Below are 18,971 nucleotides of genomic sequence, written 5' to 3' on the forward strand. Positions count from 1 at the left end.
AGAGACTGTGAGATATACAGATGAAAAAAGGGAAAGAGAGAGAGAGAGATGTAGCAGTAGCTACAAGACGATTAAACGAAGGAAGGGTTAGGACGGGGCAGCTCGTTAGCCGGTTGCACTGCCGCATAATTGAATCGACTCCGAGCGACACGACCTCATTAACACCTTAACGCCTACCCTATATAGGTTGTCTCACATTTCATCGTCAGTAGATTTGCCTCTGTTACCATCCAAATAACCCCCCTTGTTTCCCCCCCTCGCATGGAATTTATTTTCATAATGTTCGAGTTTTTCCTCATTGAAAATTCTAAAAAAATTCACAAGTTAATTAATTTATTTTCTTCAGATTTAAACTAACTAAAATGGGATAAAATCGGTATAGGAATAAATTAAAAAAAAATACCGTATATTGTCGCGAGTAAACTCTGTAATGAAGAAGCTTTTGAAAGAGCCTATACACACTTTGGAATGCACCCGGAGTAGCACGCTTCCACACACCAAGAAGAGAAAGAGAAGATCGAAGCAACCGATCGTAGGTACCAATTTACATGTCTCAATCTTATGTTCGGTCTGAGAAAAACAACGAACGGGATTTGAGACCAAGGCGTTGAGTGCATCCTTCGACCAGTAGTTGCATTTAAAGACACAACGAAATTATATATAAGAATTAAAAGAAAAAATCAATTTTTTCTGCAGGAAAAATTTGTTCCATTTAGGAAAAATTTACACCAAAAAAAAACCCGTATTACAAATTGGATAATTGGCTCTGGTATAACAAAGTAATACACCCCATTACATCAGAAACAAAACTCTAAAGCATGTGGTAAACTCTCGGGTGCGGTTTACCACACAATGTTTTTTAAACCCAGACTTCTCACCCTTCCATCAATTTATTCTCTCTTTATAATAATAAAAAACAAAGTCAAGTCGAAAATTTTTCAAAAGAAGTGCCGCTCGTTTTTTTTTTTTGGTGACCACACAGCAAATTTGATCGCTCAACGAATTGGTTATAAAGAAATGAGGCTTGGAATAGGTTCGATGAAGAGAAAGAGAGAGAAAAAAAAATTCTTAACAAAGTAAAGGAGAGAACTCACTGTGGTGAGTAACTCTATACTGTTCTCCTCTCCTTTTGCACTGACGATGCGGTCAACCGGGTGGAAATTGAGAACGAAGAAGAAGTTCCTCTCGATTAAAACGCGAACAGGTACTCTGCATGTTTTAACGATGTTCGCTTTGGGGTAAAAAAAAAGAACGAAAAAAAAGGGATCAGAATTATTTCTACAGTCATGTCAACCTGGTATATGAGATGGGATTATTATTTAATTTTTGAAGCCTTTTTATTTTTATAGTATATGAGAATGTTTGGTGTGATGATGAATTTAAGAGAAACGATGGTATATGTATATATATATATATATCTGTATTACGGTTGGTTATAGCTGCGGTCAATGGTAAATCGCTGTTAAAACGTTTTGGCCACAAGTATTTTTCGCACATTTTATTTAAAAGGAATTTTTTTCTACTAACGTACAAGTATTGTTAGATGACAAAATTTTTACTAAATGTAGGAGAAAAAATATTTTTGCAAAAAATAGAAAAAATTTTTACAATTTGATTAATAAATTTTCGTTAAAAAAATAGAAATTGTGTTCTCAATTTTCAAAATTAGGTAATAGTTAAGAAATTCTAGATTTTTTGCATATTTCGTGCGGGAGAGTTTTAGAGACGCTACGCTAGGAGGCGTTAGTGTAGCGGTTTTAATTCGAAGACGCTACGCTAGGCGGCGTTGGTGTAGCGGTTCTAATTCAAGGACGCTACCCTAGGCGGCGTTGGTGCAACTTTTTTCTCCTTGCATTAAATTTCGCAATTCGAACTTTTTACTCCTTTTTTCAATTTTACGAATTAAAATTTTGAAGAGAATTTTCTTTTTATAAAAGAAAAATAAAATTTGTATTTTATTTACAGGTTCAAGACTGGGAAGTCCACGAGCATCGGCAATAAGAGCGAGTCGTAAGAGAGCTTTGAGTAGTTCTCCATATTCTGATCGTTTTGACATTGACAGTATGATTAGAATCAGTCCCAATAGTCTAGCCTCCATAGTCAATGGATCGCGAAGTAGCAGTGCAAGTGGCAGCTATGGACATCTTTCAGCCGGTAAAATTCTTTTTATATGAGTTATTAAAATATTCAATGATTTTTAATTTTAAATCAAGAGTACAATAATATATAATAATCATTATTAATTAATTAATTATTAATTAATAATAATTAATTATAAATAATAATAAAATTAATTAATAATTAAAATTATTATTAACAATTAAAATTAGTTTTTTACTGTATTAATTATATTTCTACTATTAATTATAATATATATAAATTACAAGTGTCCTATCTGTGTTACGTCGGTAAAGTAGATTTAGAGGGCGTCACTGAACCGTTATAAAAAATTAGCGCGAAATTTAAATCTTTCTTTCATATAGTAAAATTTTCTTTAAGCTACGTATCAAAATGTTGAATTACAAGATTCTTCATTACCAAATCAAGAGTACAATAATATATAATAATAATTAATTAATGATAGTTAATAATTGAATTTAGTTTCGTATATAATATATGAATCACAAGTTTCCAATCTGTGTTACGTCGGTAAAGTAGACGTAGAGGGCGATACTGAACAGTTCTAGAGAAAATGCCCGCGAAATTTAAATCTTTCAAAAATTTTTTTCCAACATTTACAAAGTTTTTCATAGAAAAAAATGTTTATTTATTAAAAATTTAAGATATTTAGTAAATATTACAGTATTAAAATAAAAATTATTTTACAATAGACCTTGAACTTGTTGAGAATTGTTTTAAATTTACTACCAAACAATGAAGAATTATTTTTTCGAGTTTAGAATTTGATTATAGCAGTGTGCAAGGTCATTTTTCCCTTTATTGTAATAATACAATACTTTGAAAACAAGTCAAGTTTGATTTTTATTAATTTTATAACGATAAAGTGACTAAATAAAGATATATATATTGTGATATGTTTAGAAGGTAAAGGCAGATTATTTTGCGATGAAATCAATGTAATCAGTGAATTAGAATTCAAATGGCGAACGTGGTGCGGTTGTACGTTGGCGTGACTTGTTAACCGCAGGTATAGTCTTCATTCTCGATTCGCCAGATGTAACGAGCTTGTCGCTTATTTTATTTTAAACTCATTTAAAAAGAATCGAAGAATTTTAACTATTTTTGTTTTCGAAATTAAAAATATTTTATTAAAAAATTTTCTAAATTCTAAAAAGTATAATTGTAAAATTATTCTTTTAAATAAATTTAAAATTATAAATCCATTTATAGGCATTTTTTCTAAATTTTCGATATTAGTTCAAAAGATATTGGATTTTTGTCAAAAAAAAGAGGGAAAAAATTTGGTTTAAAAGAATTATGTTTTAGAAATGCAATTTGTGATGAAAAAAAGACTTAAGACTGAGCCTATCAATTCTTATTCAAACTTTGTATACTTGCCGGAAGTTCGTTGAGAGCACACGAAGACTATTAATTGAGAAAATTTATTATTACACCTTTTGCATGTTTACTTTCATTTTCTCAGAATTTTACAAACATTCTGAAATTGTAAATTTTATAATATGTCAAATTACAGAATAATAAATAACTACCATTTGCTATTTACTATTCAATTATGAAATCTAATTTGATAATTTGGAAAATATAATTTTTTTTAAATTTCTCGAACAATGACAAAGTGAATAAAATTATTTTTAAATTATTTATTTTTCCTTTACTAAGAATTAAAAAAAAGTGATTTAAAAAGTAATAAAATCTTTTGAAATTTTTTGACGCTTAAAAAATGGTAAAATCTTTTTTTGTTTTGTTACAGCCATGAGTCCAGCACTGGGAATGCATCCAGGAATGACACCGCATCTTCAACAATTGCAAGCTCACCTGTTGCGAAGCGCTGCTGCTGCGGCTCTTTTGCCACACTCTCATCCCTTACCACCGCCACCACCAGCACAAGCCCCTCATCCCCATGGGCATTCACATCCACATTCTCATCCTCACCCCCATGTTCATTCACATGGTCATTCTCACAATATCAGTCCGCATACACAACTTTTCCCAGTGTCGCCACATTCCACGGGAACGACCGCCATTGCAAATCATATTGGAGTAGTACCCACCAAAAGCGAAGTAAGTATTAACATTGTTTTTTTTTTTTTAAAAAAAGAAAAAAAAAATTGTCGGATTTTATGAAACAAATATTTTCTGATAATTACGAGCGTCAGAAATAAATTTGGTTCAAATTTTCCCTATGATTTTGAGCTAGGAAAATATGTCATCGATAAAAATTTTAAATTCCTATCTCATAAAGAAGCCATATAAAAAAGTATGGGAAAAATATAAAAAGTAAAAAATTGAATTTTCTTGAAATTAAGATTCAAAAATCCATTTTTGGTTAAAAAAAAAACTTTTTTGCGAAATGGAAACTTGACATTTTTGTCTGATCATTTATTTTTCAAGATGGAAAACCACTTCTTACTTTTTTTACTCTAATAAGGCAAAAGTCGATATTGAAGAAAAGAAAGTTGCAGTTTATCTTATCGTTTCAAGATTGGTAATTACGATTCTGAGGTCAGTTTTTCAATATTATTTTTTTATTTATTTTTTATTTTCGTATTTTTCAATACGATTCAATATGGAGGTAGAAAATTTAAAAATCTTTTGAATTTGCTAAAAACTCATAAAATCGGATGTTCTCAGTGTCGCTGAGTTTAAATCTGACATTAAATTTTCAATTAGTGACCCCGAATATCTTTCAAGCAAATCCAATGAATTTAAAAAAAAAATTGACCGCCATATTGGATCCGCCATATTGAATTTTCTAAAATTGACATCAGATTTGTAATCGGCGCCCCCAAAAACACCCGAGTAATAAATTTCAAAGCATTTCAATCGAATTTTCAAAATATCAACCATATTGGATCCGCCATTTTGAATTTTGAAAAACTGACATTGGATTCGTAATCAGCGATCTTGAAAACCCCTGAATAACAAGTTTCAAAGAAATCATAACTATTTTTAAATTTTTCTACCGCCATATTGAATCCGCCATATTTAATTTTAAAAAATTGACATCGGATTCATAATAACTAATATAAGCCATTCCAAAAACCCCTGAGAAACAAGTTTTGAAGCATTTTGAGAGATTTTTCAAAATCTCAACCATTTTGGATCCGCCATTTTGAATTTAGAGAAATTAATTAACTAAACTAAGTAATTTGGACACACTTCTAAAAATTTTAGTATTTCAAAATTCAAAATGGCGGACTTTTTTTTAAAATCGTTCTCTTTTTGGAAATTTTGATAGAAAAAACGCATTGTTTAGAAATTCTTATGTCAATTTTAAGAATTTCAAATTTAATATAATAAATAAATTTCTTACAATACATCTAATTCAATTGAAACTCGTTACTTGTTGCTTTTTGGGGTTGTTGACATCAGATTTTCAATCAGCGACCCAACAAAATTTCTAAGTAATGAATTGCAAGTGAATTACTTGAATTTTCAATAAATTTATTCATCATATTGGATCCGCCATTTTAAATTTTGAAGAACTTACACTGAATTTGAAATCAGCGACCTTAAAAACCCCCAAATAGAGAGTTTCAAGCAAATCGCAACGATTTTTGAAAAAAAATTCCGCCATTTTGAATTTTGGAAAACTGACACCAGATTTGTAATCAGCGACCCCGAAAACCTCCCAAGTAGAGAGTTTCAAGCGAATCCAAACGATTTAAAAAAAAGCCCGCCATTTTGGACCCGCCATTTTGAAGTTAGAAAAACTGACACTGAATTCGTAATCAGCGAGTCTGAAAACCTCTGAGTAGAGAGTTTCAAGTTAATTTTATGCATTTTGATTAGAAAAAATGTTGAATTTTAATAATGGACCAAAAAATAAACAAAATGTGTTATTTTTTTTTAGTTTATATTTTTTTCCTGAAGGAAATACGCTAAATTCTACTAAAAAACATTAAATTTTGTTAAAGTTATTACAATTTTTGATATGTCCAATAGACGTAAATGTATGAGCCAAATAAAATAGAATTGTCACCAAAAAATCCCCAGCCAAGAAATCTTCCAATAATATCAAATCAATATGCAGATAATAAACATATAAAATGAATCAAAAACAACGATATGGAAAAATAAACTTGTTTGCAAAACACAAGGCATAAATTCAACAGGTGCAGACATAAAGCGTAACAAGTGTTGACTACTAAAGAAAAAAAAAACAGAAAGATTACAAACAAATAATATTGAATAATCGTTTCGAACAGTGCTGGTATAAGTCTTTTCCTTTTTTGTTCTTTCTCTTTTTTTTTTTTTTTATTTTTTTCTGCTGGTCTACTGTTTCGCAAAAAAGTTCTTCGATGCCTCGTTTTTTGGTCCTCTTTGGAACGGATTGGGTTACTATGCACCAGTCCTCGGGTTACAACCAATCTCGCGCGCACACACATTATTTCGCTTGAGTCTTCATACAATTCCTTTTTTCTTTTCATCCTGATTTATTTACATCCGCGGTGGCGTTTTCATTTTTTTTTTAAACTCCCCCACCACCTCATAATGTCTGCACACTGTAAAATCTTCAGTCCGATTGTATCGGCTTGTATTTCGCTCCTTTACCCTCTTTTAGAGTTGTGGATGCTTCTGCATATTTTCAGTATGGTACACTGTGTTGTATTCGCCACAGGTATATATATATATATATATGAGAAATGGCACTTGGAAGGGAGAATGGAATTGATGGAGGGATTCTAGAGGAAAAGCAAAACTCAAGTATAGCTTGAAATCCAAGTGTATATGTTATCCATGTGTGTGTCTGTTTGTCTGGGGGGGCAGAAAAAGAGAGGAAAGAAAAATGCAGAAGGACTCTTTGCCAGGGGCGTAGCGGGGAGTCACGTATATACTTGCACGTGCACGCGCTCAGACGGGTATCCGGAGTTACGTCTATATCAGGGAACTACGACTTCTTCAATGCTTTACGATAGTTTGCAATACAAAATCTCTTTTGTTCTTATTTTTGAGAAATTTTTTTGTATTCTTTAAATATTAATTTTAAATCTAATGATTTGATCCATAATTTCAAAAACAAAACTATAATCACTGATCTCCGAATTAAAAAACCGTTTATTTTTCTTCAGAATGTGGATTCCTGTAGAAACGCTTCGGATGTCACGAGTAGATCAATTACAGCTGAAGCTGATACATCGACCCGAAGGACATCGACAAAGGTGAAGAAAGAGCCAGCAACGACAACAACAACTGCCACAACAACGACAACGATACCTCCAAGTCATCCACAAGGTAACAGTCCAAGTGAAGATCTTCGCGATGAACCCGGGGATTTTATTGAAACCAATTGTCATTGGAGGGATTGTGGCCAAGAATTTCCATCTCAGGTATATTTTCTAAAATTATCATTCCATTTTGTAAAAAAATCTGAAAATTAGAAAATAATAAAATTATTTCTAATCTGAATAAATTTTAACAGGATGAATTGGTTAAGCACATCAACAATGATCATATTCATGCGAGTAAAAAGAGTTTTGTTTGTGGTTGGGAGGATTGTTCAAGAAAGGAAAAACCCTTCAAAGCTCAATACATGTTGGTTGTTCATATGAGAAGGCATACAGGAGAAAAGCCACATAAATGTACTGTAAGTAAAGTAAACCGAAAAATTACCAAATAGAAGTTATTAAGAAGAAAACATTTGGAATTTAAAATTAACATAATCTCTTTCTTTCAAATAGTTCGAGGGCTGTTTCAAGGCATATTCAAGATTGGAGAATTTAAAAACTCATTTAAGATCTCACACTGGTGAAAAGCCGTACACCTGTGAATATCCCCATTGTCAAAAGGCTTTTAGCAACGCGAGCGATAGAGCCAAACATCAGAATCGAACACATTCTAATGAAGTAAGTTGACCATATATTCTTTTACAAGAAATAAATCTTTTCTCCTTTCTTATTGGGTGACAAATTTTTTTTTTTCAGAAACCATACGTTTGTAAAGCACCAGGTTGTTCGAAGAGATATACAGATCCATCATCTTTGCGAAAGCATGTTAAAACAGTTCATGGAGCGGAATTCTATGCCAATAAGAAGCATAAAGGAGGAAGCGGAAGTGGATCAAGTGGAGGTGGAAGTGGCGGTGGTGGTAATGGAGGTGGTGGCGATGGAACTGGAAGTGATGAGCCAGGAATGGGTGGACAGAGTAGTCCAAGTAGAAGTGATTATCTTCATCCAAAAACGCCGAGTTTATCGAGCCCCAGTGTTAAATCTGAAAGTGAAGCTAACAGTCCACCGAGTATGATGCAACAACAGGGAAGTCCTCTTCACGTCGCTACTTGTAATGAAGATTCAAATGGTGTGAACATTGGTCCAGTGTCGGCTGACGGTGTTGTATTCGCTGAAGAACCATTTAACGAAGAGCCAGAGGACTTGGATATCGCTGATCTTCCAGTTGCTCTTAGGGCAATGGTTGGTGGTCTTGAGGTTCAACAACTTCAGCCACTTTCAAGGAATCGCTTGAAGGGAAGATTAAGCTCAAAACCATCATCACTGTCGCAAATATCACCTGGTGGTATTAGAGGTGGTCGCGGTCTAATGGAACCACAGGGAAATATCGGTGATCTAAACAAGAGAATCACTGATCTCAAAATGGAGGGCGTACCCAATAGACAAACAAGCCTCTCTGATTTGCAATTGAGATTACAACCTCTAAGTGAACCTCGAAGGGACAGTAACTGCACCGTCAGTACTTATTATGGAAGCATGAAATCCACTGATTTTGGAAGTAGAAGAAGCAGCCAGGCAAGTGGTGTCAGTGCCATGGGACGAATTGGAACAATGGGACCTGGAAGTTTCTATGATCCCATCAGTCCCGGTACTTCTCGAAGAAGTAGTCAAATGAGCACAGCCTCCAGTAGAATGAATCCTTCGGTTCATCTTCAAGGACCCTATTCCACCAGCAATTTAGTCGTTCAAACCCAAAACATGTCTCTTCAGGGTCCGCAGGGAATTGCCAGTGATTGGATGTCAACAAGTCATTTTCAACAACCAACAGCGGATCGACGAATGTCTGAACCCGCCCGACAACTGGGTCAAAGAGTATCGCCTCCCATGCCTCCAAGACCAAGATCAGCCCAACTGCCCGAACTACATCCCAATCAAGAGGTAATTCTAGACGAAGTTGGCGAGGGCGAAATGGTCGAGAATAAACTCGTCATGCCCGATGAATTTCTCCAATATCTCAATCAAGTTCAAGCCGGTGGCAATCAAGTCACTTATCGTGGTAGCCCTCTACCAAATTGTCGTTCACCAATTTGTACAAATCCCCTTCACTGTCAACGGCAACAACAAACTTGTAATTACAATCAACAAATATCCCGTTGCTACATGTCCCAACAATCGAATCAGCAACAAAATTGTCCCGATTACACAAACAATTCCTCACCCTATTCCCAATGTCAAAATTCCCGTATCCCACAGGCCTCCAATTATTGTCCACCGCAAAATTTTTCCACCCAAAATTGTTCCTCACAAATCGCTAGTCCAGGATCTGTACAGGTGATGTCACCGGGATCTCATTATGCACCGAGTCACGTGAGCGATCAGCCAATTAATTCACCAGCCGCTGGTGCTCTTCCACCTCAACAACCACCGCAAAATCTTCAACCCAATACCGCTCAATTGACAAGAAATTGCAACGATCATGGATTCTACCCCGGCTATGGTTGTCAAGTCAATTGTCAGCCAATGAATACTCAACCATGTTCTCCACTTCATCCGCAAACACAATCATGTTCCGCGGCACACATCGCCAGACCAACAGTTTCAAATCAAAGTTGTCAACCACTCTCACCCCATTGTAACGATCAACAATTACAAAATCATCGACCAATTCCCGCTAACATGGTACACAATCAATGTGCCATGTCCCCAGCCAGCGATCAATGCCACCAGGCAATGCCTGAATCCCATAGACATTTATCCAAACCACCAGTTCAACAAATGGAGCAATGTCATCGAGTAGCTCCCGTTTGTTCACCTTCAGCGCTCGTCAATCAAAAACACTCGATGAATCACGACTTGCAATCACCACAACGAATGCAAACATCTCCATGTCCACAAATTTCAGCTAATTGTCATCGACCAAATCTTCCTGGACCAGCTACATCAAACACTCCAAAGGAAATAAGAGGCGCTTGCTCACAAAATAATTCGAGTCATGTTCAATTTTGTTCTCATGCTTGTCATGGACAAAATAATAATAATAATAATCCCCCACGTTACAATTGTACCAATGGTTGTCAATGGGATTACAATGGTACTGATCAATGCTATCACAATCAAACTGGCAATACACAAGAAATTCAATGTCGTGACATCAGTCAATCACAGCAAGGTTCACCAATGAAACCACCGCAGGGAATGAGACAAGATTCATACAGAAGGACACTTGAATATGTTCAACAATGTAGAAATTGGTCTGGTGCTGCACAAATTCACGAGGCAAGTGTTTCCAGTTCCACTCATCCCATGTCGTTACCGCAGCCACTTCCAGCAAGTGCTAATATGATTGTCAATGACATGACATCTTCTCTCAGCTCGTTGCTCGAAGAAAATCGATATTTGCAAATGATTCAGTAGACAAATAAATTAGAGGAATTTGCGTGAAAAAAAAAAAATTTGTGAACTGTAAAAATTGATTAGATGAATTTTGTATTAAGATGAAATTTTTCGAAAAAGGGTTTCGTGGCTTTTGATTATGATTGCGGTTACTATGGTATTGATTACTATAGTGAATGTTAGTATAGCAATGATTAATATATAGCAACGATTGCTATAGTAACTGGTAACATAGCAAAGGATACCATAGTAATGGTTAACACGGATGTTGTATAACAACGGTTACTTTATAGCAAAAATTACTGCAGCAGCGGTTACTACAGTAACTGTTAACATGGCAACGGTTACTATATAGCAACAGTTCCTATAGTAACTGTTAACTTAGCAAACGGTTACTATAGTTACTGTTAACTTAGCAATCAGTTACTATAGTTACTGTTAACTTAGCAATCAGTTACTATAGTTACTATTAAATTAGCAAACGGTTACTATAGTTACTGTTAACTTAGCAATCAGTTACTATAGTTACTATTAAATTAGCAAACGGTTACTATAGTTACTGTTAACTTAGCAATCAGTTACTATAGTTACTGTTAACTTAGCAATCAGTTACTATAGTTACTATTAAATTAGCAAACGGTTACTATAGTTACTATTAAATTAGCAAACGGTTACTATAGTTACTGTTAACTTAGCAATCAGTTACTATAGTTACTGTTAACTTAGCAATCAGTTACTATAGTTACTATTAAATTAGCAAACGGTTACTATAGTTACTATTAAATTAGCAAACGGTTACTATAGTTACTGTTAACTTAGCAATCAGTTACTATAGTTACTGTTAACTTAGCAATCAGTTACTATAGTTACTATTAAATTAGCAAACGGTTACTATAGTTACTGTTAACTTAGCAATCAGTTACTATAGTTACTGTTAACTTAGCAAGAGATACTAAAGTAACTGCTAACATAGCAACAGTAAGTTACTATGTAGCAAAAATTACCATAACAGCGGTTACTGTAGTAACTGTTAACAAGGCAACGGTTACTACATAGAAACGTTACTATAGAAACTTTTAACAACAACTTTAGTTACTATAGTTACTTTAGTAACTTTTAAGTGTAGTAACTTCTAAGAAGATAACGGTTACTATATAATAACAGTTACAACAGCAACGGTTACTGTAGTAACTGTTAACACGGCAACATTTATTATATATGAAAAGTTACTATAGTAACTATAGTAACATAACAACGGTTACTAATGGTCAACATGGAAACAGTTATTATAGTAACTTTTAAGATTGCAATAGTTACTATAGTAATTGTCAAAGTGTCAACGGTTGATAATTAACATCAGTTACTATAGTAAATTTTAAATATAGTAAATATAGTAACATCCAACATGGTAACGGTTACTATATAATAACAGATACCGCAGCATCAGTTACTGTAGTAACTGTTAACCTAGCAATATAGTTACTATAGTAACATGGCGACTATTATTCTATAGCAACAGTGATTATAGTAACTTTTAATATGGTAACGGTTACTATAGTAATTGTTAACTTGACAACGGTTACCATACCATATAGTAACTATAGCAACGCTTATTACAGTAACTGTTAACATAACTTAGTAGCGGTTACTATATGCATAGTAACAATTATTATGTAGTAATTGTTAACATGTCAACGTTTTTGCAATTAATTTAATAGTCACGAAACCTTCTATTGGATGCAATGTTTAATCAACTTAAAAAAAATTTATTTTTTTTTGAAATTTTTTACAGTTACTGTAAATTATTGTAAAATTCGAATTTACGATTTTCCTCGAAATCCCGGTTATTAAATATAAATTTTTTTTTTGAAAATTTTTAATTTATATAATAAATAAATTCGAATATTTTTTTTGAAGAATTTTTAAGAATCAAAATGTTGATTTTTAAAAATAATTTTTTTGGTCAATTTTGAACAATGAAATATTTTACACCTAATGTGGCTTCACATTGTGCCTTAAGAGGTTAACTCTTTTTTATTTTGTATTTTTTTTTTAAAGTCTCAATTCTTTTAGAAAATTTAATGATGTTTGTTTTTTTTACATTCGCCCGAGTGGTAGACGCTGTGATAGAGAAAACTAAAACAAACAAAAGAAAACAAAAAAAAAAAACAATAAAAATAATAGATATTTTGATAATAATTTTTTGGTCGCACTGTAAAAACGACCGTCAGCGACAATTATAAGAAAAAGAGGGGGGGAAAAATTTGATATTAATCTCAATATATAATTCATGAAGGCCAATATTAGTTTTTAATTGAAATGTAGATAGTTAGTTGTGTAAGTATAAAAGCGATAAAATTATTATAGACACGGTATAATATACTCAAGAGAATGTATGTGAATGTAGTTTTTAGATTTTTTTATATATATATTATATATATTATGAAAAATAAAAAAAAAAAAAAATAGATCGGTTACGATCAACGACTTGCGCTGTGCAAAGTGCTTAGATACTCAATATTATGTTTAGACGTACTTTTTTCTGTTTTTGTTATACAAATGATTTTGTACGAATTTTATTATTATACATGGCTTTTCAATGAATATTATTTTGTGAATATAAAATATATATACATATGACTAAAATATATACATATGTATAGTGTAATGTGCCTTTTTTTATTGAAGCACAATGGGAAAGCATTTTATGAAAAAGAAGATTTGCTGCCTTAAAAAAAAAAATTGTTAATTATTTAAATAAAAAAAAAAAAAATCAAATAAAAACACTTCATATTCCTTTAAATATATATATATATATGTTTTGTAATTTCATTTTCCTTAGCAATTTTTTTTTCTACTTATGCGAATGAAAAATAAAATATGAAAACTAAAAGGCTATTTAAAAAAAATTCATAAAATATTAAAAAATTAAGTAAAGTAATTTGTAAATTAAATATTTTTAATTACAAATAAGATGGAAATGACTTTATCGACAAGACGCGACATCTATTAGACTTTAATTGAAGTCTACTGTAAGATTTTTCAGTATTTTTTGTTTTAAGATAAATAAGTCAATAATAAATTACAATAATTTTTTTAAAGAAAATTATTTTTTGATTTGAATTGATTGATTGATTTTTAAAAATTCAATCAACATTGTTTTGAATATCAAAAATTTGACTTTATAATCGTAATTAACAATCCCAAAAATCCCCGAGTAACAAGTTTCAAGTAAATTCAATTGAGTTTTAAATTTTTGTCCGCAATATTAGGTCCGCCATTTTGAATTTTTAAAAACTGACATTGGATTCGTAATCAGCAAATCGGGAAACTCCCGAGTAATAATTTTTAAGTGTTAAGATCAATTTTTAAATTTTTATCTACCATGTTGGATCCGCCATTTTGAATTTTGTAATTTTTAAACCGGAAGTTACTTACTAGCTTCTTTGTCAACTCTTCCGCAGTTGATTTACGGTTGCAAATGAAAATTTTGAACATTTATAGATCATACTAATCAATTAATTAATTATATTAAAATTTGTATTTTCTACTTAGTTTAGACGCCATATTGGATTTCTAAAAATGCCCCACGGCATTAAAAAGTACATATTTTAGGCTTAATTTTCCAAAAGACTTTTTTTTAATTAAATTTAAAAAATGAAGAGATAATATTTGACAAAGAACGTCTTATATTTATGTAAATTAATTAAATTTTCATTAAAGTTAAATTTATTCGCAGGTGTTTTTAACTATAAATTTGAGAAAAACAAATTTATTACAAATGACTTGTCAAATTATTTAACGACAATTAATATTAATATTATTTAATGACCCTAGAAGAAAAATATATTTTTTTTTTATTATTTTAATATATAATGTATAACGATAAAAATAATAATTTATAGAATTACAAATATAATTATTTATCTAATCATTGAGATAACGAATTTAAACAGTGTTTCTATAAATCTTTTATTCTAATTCAATGACTTCTCTTTTAACTTGAAGGAAAATAGTCACGTTTTCATGTATAAATTGAAAATATTTAATTTTTTTTTTAATTCACACCAATATCAAAATGAAAATGTTACTATTAATCTTTTTTACACTAATTTATTCATTATTTTTAACGTTAACAATAGTTGACGCTGAATCATGTACTAACAATATGCATTTATGTGAAAAAGACAATGATTGTTGTTCAAAAAGATGTTCCATGTTTCGAACATTTTGGAAGAGTTTAAGATGTAAGTATTAAATTTTGATTTGTAAAAATTTTATCACTACTGCTAAATAGTGAAAATTAACGTAAATTTAAAAATTAGAGCTAAATGAATAAGGTAAAAAATAATAAAATTATATTAATTAGGATTTTTGGGGGAATGAGATGTAAATGATCTTTAAAATCAAACATTATTTTCATTGCAAAATATGTATAAATATCTTTATTTTACAGATATGTGTTATTGATCATCAGTTAATTAAAACAAATTAGGCACCTTAGAAAACTTGGATAACATTTAACGAATATTCATATATAAAACAAGTCAAAATAACAAAAAAAATATGATTCATCAAATAAAAATTTTCTCCATTCATCTTATATTGTTTATCCGATATTGTGACGAAGAAACTTTGTATTATAAATATTGCGTATATTATTATTTTAAAGAATGTAAAATTCAATTTTTTTATAATTACTTAATTGTATAAGCTCATGATGTTTTAGTCAAAATATAATATATTTATAGATTTGAATTTCTTCTTTGGCTTCTTCAATCGTATAGATTATGATTTTAATAACTTGAATGTTGTAAATAAAAAAAAAACTAATTATTCTATTAAATAAAACGTTAAGAACAAATAAATGTAAAATAATTTAGTTGAGCATTTTTAGTTGGCATTACAAAAAAAAATGGTTGTCACAACAAAACAAAAAGTGGCAATCAATCGGGAAATTTTAGTTGGCTCTACCAAAAAATATATTTCAAGCTTTCATGTTTACGAACTAAATAGTTTAGATCCCAGTTATAAATCGCTGGCATGCTGAATTGAAGCCTAAGCAGAATAACTTCGCGAAAGACGTTTGCGAACGTGAAACATGAGTTAGAAAAGGTCAGAGATATATATGTATCCTTTTCTATCTCATGCATCTCGTTCGCGAGATGGCGCGTGCGTTGGCCTTTACGCACGCGCTGTTTTTGTAAATATGGCGTCGCTTTCCATTCACGGGATGTCAACAATAACCATTCGTCATTCGCGTTGTGAAGTTTCAGTGTTGAAGTTTTTCAGATATTTTTTTTTTTTAAAGTTTGTGTAGTGATGCATGTCGAGTAATATGAAGAGTGAAAAAAGGACATAACTTTCCTTCAATGGTTAATTACAATTATATTCATTAGACTATGAAGAATTAGCTATATATAAAATAACGCTCGGGAAAAAAAATGTAAGTTTGTATAATTTCATTTTCATTTCTTTTATTAAGTTTCTTTTTAATTTTAATAATAAGAAATATTCTAATAATTAATTATTATTTATTAATATCTGAAGTGGGATTACGAATAGCAACAGCGCTAAAATTTTCTAGCTATCGCGAGTGACTAAAAAAAAATGTTATTGTTTTAATAGATTTAAGGTGATACAATTGTTTTTCTCGTAAAATTCGAATAAAATTAAAAATTATGGATTCAGGTTATATTTACTTGAATAATAAAAATAAAATTATCAAATAATTGTTCATAATTTCCGAAACCAAAACAATAATTTGAAAGAACTTTAGGTAAATTATTGTTATAAGTAGTTTACACATTCCTCTACAAATAAAATAAAGTCAATACAAAATAATGCATAGGTAGAAATTAATTGCATGTATTTTTAATTGCTCTTTTATTAACTAAAAATAAGGTAATCACTAAAATTTACTAATTAATTTCATGATTTTAAAAAAAAATTTCCAAGTTTGAAACAAATGTATTAAAAAAAAATGTTATTTAAAATTAGTGTTAAAAAAATTGTTTTCTTTCATATCGCTTCAATTTTAGAACAATATTATGTTTAACATGTATTTTATTAATGAAAAAATTGTTTTGAAGAACCAAAATTTGACTAATAATATTAAAATAATTTTTGTAATGGTGTATATTAGAATATGTGTCAAAAGAAAGTTAAAATATTTCCTCGACAATAGGATTTTTGTTCTCACGCAAGAGTTCCCTAAAAAAAATATGTATAGGACATTTTTTGTGAGTTAAAGAGTTTTTCAAGAAATCAAAATATAAATTTTTAAAGTTAGGCTGGTAAAGAATATCCTAATTTTAAATCTAATTATTTATAATTCTTGCAATAAGATTAATTTTCTTAATTTTTGTTTATTACATTAAAAATATTAATTTCCTTAATAAATTATTTTAACATTAAAAAAGATAATTTATTTTTTTGGGTCTGAATCCTAATTTGATGACAGATTTTAAAAATTCAAAATGGCGGACCCAATATGGCCACCCAATATAGTGGAAAAATTTTTAAATCGATTCGATTCGTTCAAAATTCGGTACTTGGAGGTTTTTTGGTTCGCTGAATCCAAATCTGACCTCTTTGGAATTAGCGTTCCCAAAAACTTAAAACTTTATATTCTGAACATTAAAAATTCGATTAATTTACGACCAAAAATTACGGTACAATGTATTTGTTTATATAAATTGTTTACAAAATATAAAAAAATGTATTTCAAAACAATTCATTACTAAAAAAGGAACGCGGAAAAATTTAAAGCAAATTTACTCAAAAAAATAATTTAATTAAAAAAATTTAAATAGCTAAATGATAGAACATCTAATTAATTTACTTTTTAGACCATTGATTTGTATTGTGAATAAATTAATCGTATAAATTGATTTAAAAATGTCCTTTAAATATTTTTAAAAAATGAAAAAAATTAAAATTTTTTTAAGAATATTTGGATATTTTATTTTTAATTTGGATAAAAAATAATAGATATAATAATAAAATAAGATATAGATTAATAATCTTCTTTCCAATTGATAATTCTTTAGTTTAATTTTGCAAAAAGTTTTTTTAAGTAGGCAACTTTGTGCTTCCTGCATGCTTCTGCCACCTGACGGCGATAGGACGCAACGAAACATAAACAAATACTTCAAGTAATAATAATATTTAATTTCAATATTCAGGTATAGAAGGACAATTAATACAATAGGATGTCATAAATGGTTTATTATGACTAGACTTCCTGTCGATTCTATTGTTGTTATCTCTCCTTATTTTTCTTTTCAATATTTAATATTTTATCACAAATGACTTTTAGATCATTGATTTTTATTGTGAATAAATTAATAATAAAAATTGATTTACAAATGTTCTTCAAAAATTTTTTTTAAATGAAAAAAGTGAACAATTTTTTAAGATAATTTTGTTTTTAATTTAAAAAAAAAACAGGTATATTATTTAAAGTTTTTTTATTACCATGCAGGGAGCACACAGTCGCAATTGTTATTTATTATATTACTTTCCTACTTTTCGTTTTACAATCGCGTTTTTGTATGGATTCGGACAATCTTACAGATTTAGAAAATTTATGAAATAAGGATCCTTGTCAATTCGGCCGATTTTGGAAAAAGTGTCCTTGTTTCGAGAAAAAAGTATTTTAAAATCAATATTTATTATTTTCTCGTTTAGTGCTTTTTTAGAGGGCAATAACTTTTCACGTGTATGTACAATTTGCTAAATTAAATTAAAGTAATAATAATAATAATAATAATAATAATAAAATAATATATAAATGTTTTTTAATTTAAACAAAATTTGGAATATTTGTTTCCTTTTTTTAAAACAGGTACGATCGAAAGCAAATTACACCTTTGAATTTAATAGAAATTCAATTAATGTGCGCCATGGGTCCACCAGTTGGCGGGGGAAAAGACGTGATACCGAGACTTAGAAGACACTTTTTGTACTGATAATTTCTGAATTTGAAGATGATGTTATGATTACTATTTTTAGTAAAATTGTTCTCTGGCACTTGGATACAAGGTAAGATTACATTTTTTCTACTTCTAATAAAAAATACTGTTTTTAGAAAGTTTTACGTATTTAATACTTAAGGCCATGTGCGCAAAGGACGTTTTTTTGTGGTTTCCAACTTTCTCTGAAATAAATAATAATTTCGGGTTAAAATAATCAAGACTTGATAAAGGAAGGTTTAAAAGAATAGGGCTGTTCTACTCATTTAATATAACTTCATGCTAAAATATT

At 30.3% G+C, this 18,971-nt stretch overlaps 1 protein-coding gene and 1 long non-coding RNA gene across 4 annotated transcripts in view; both read left to right on the forward strand.

Moving 5' to 3' along the window:
• Positions 1-13,518, forward strand: part of LOC127288336 (transcriptional activator cubitus interruptus) — a 79,535-nt gene extending 66,017 nt beyond the window's left edge. For all 3 annotated transcript variants that reach the window (XM_051315728.1, XM_051315729.1, XM_051315730.1), the window contains 6 exons: positions 1,966-2,154; positions 3,893-4,203; positions 7,215-7,472; positions 7,565-7,729; positions 7,824-7,988; positions 8,067-13,518. In XM_051315728.1, the coding sequence (XP_051171685.1) occupies positions 1,966-2,154; positions 3,893-4,203; positions 7,215-7,472; positions 7,565-7,729; positions 7,824-7,988; positions 8,067-10,724 (3,746 nt within the window). In that variant the 3' untranslated portion in view covers positions 10,725-13,518. The remainder of the gene's footprint in view (positions 1-1,965; positions 2,155-3,892; positions 4,204-7,214; positions 7,473-7,564; positions 7,730-7,823; positions 7,989-8,066) is intronic.
• A 1,181-nt stretch (positions 13,519-14,699) lies between these two features.
• LOC127288338 (uncharacterized) lies at positions 14,700-15,461 on the forward strand. The gene is made up of 2 exons (XR_007844026.1): positions 14,700-14,950; positions 15,160-15,461. It is a non-coding gene; the product is annotated as an uncharacterized LOC127288338 (long non-coding RNA).
• The last annotated feature ends 3,510 nt before the right edge of the window (positions 15,462-18,971 follow it).

This window comes from Leptopilina boulardi, unplaced genomic scaffold, assembly GCF_019393585.1.
Source record: "Leptopilina boulardi isolate dan_hultmark-lab unplaced genomic scaffold, ZJU_Lbou_2.1 LbouV2_384, whole genome shotgun sequence".
NCBI lineage: Eukaryota > Metazoa > Arthropoda > Insecta > Hymenoptera > Figitidae > Leptopilina > Leptopilina boulardi.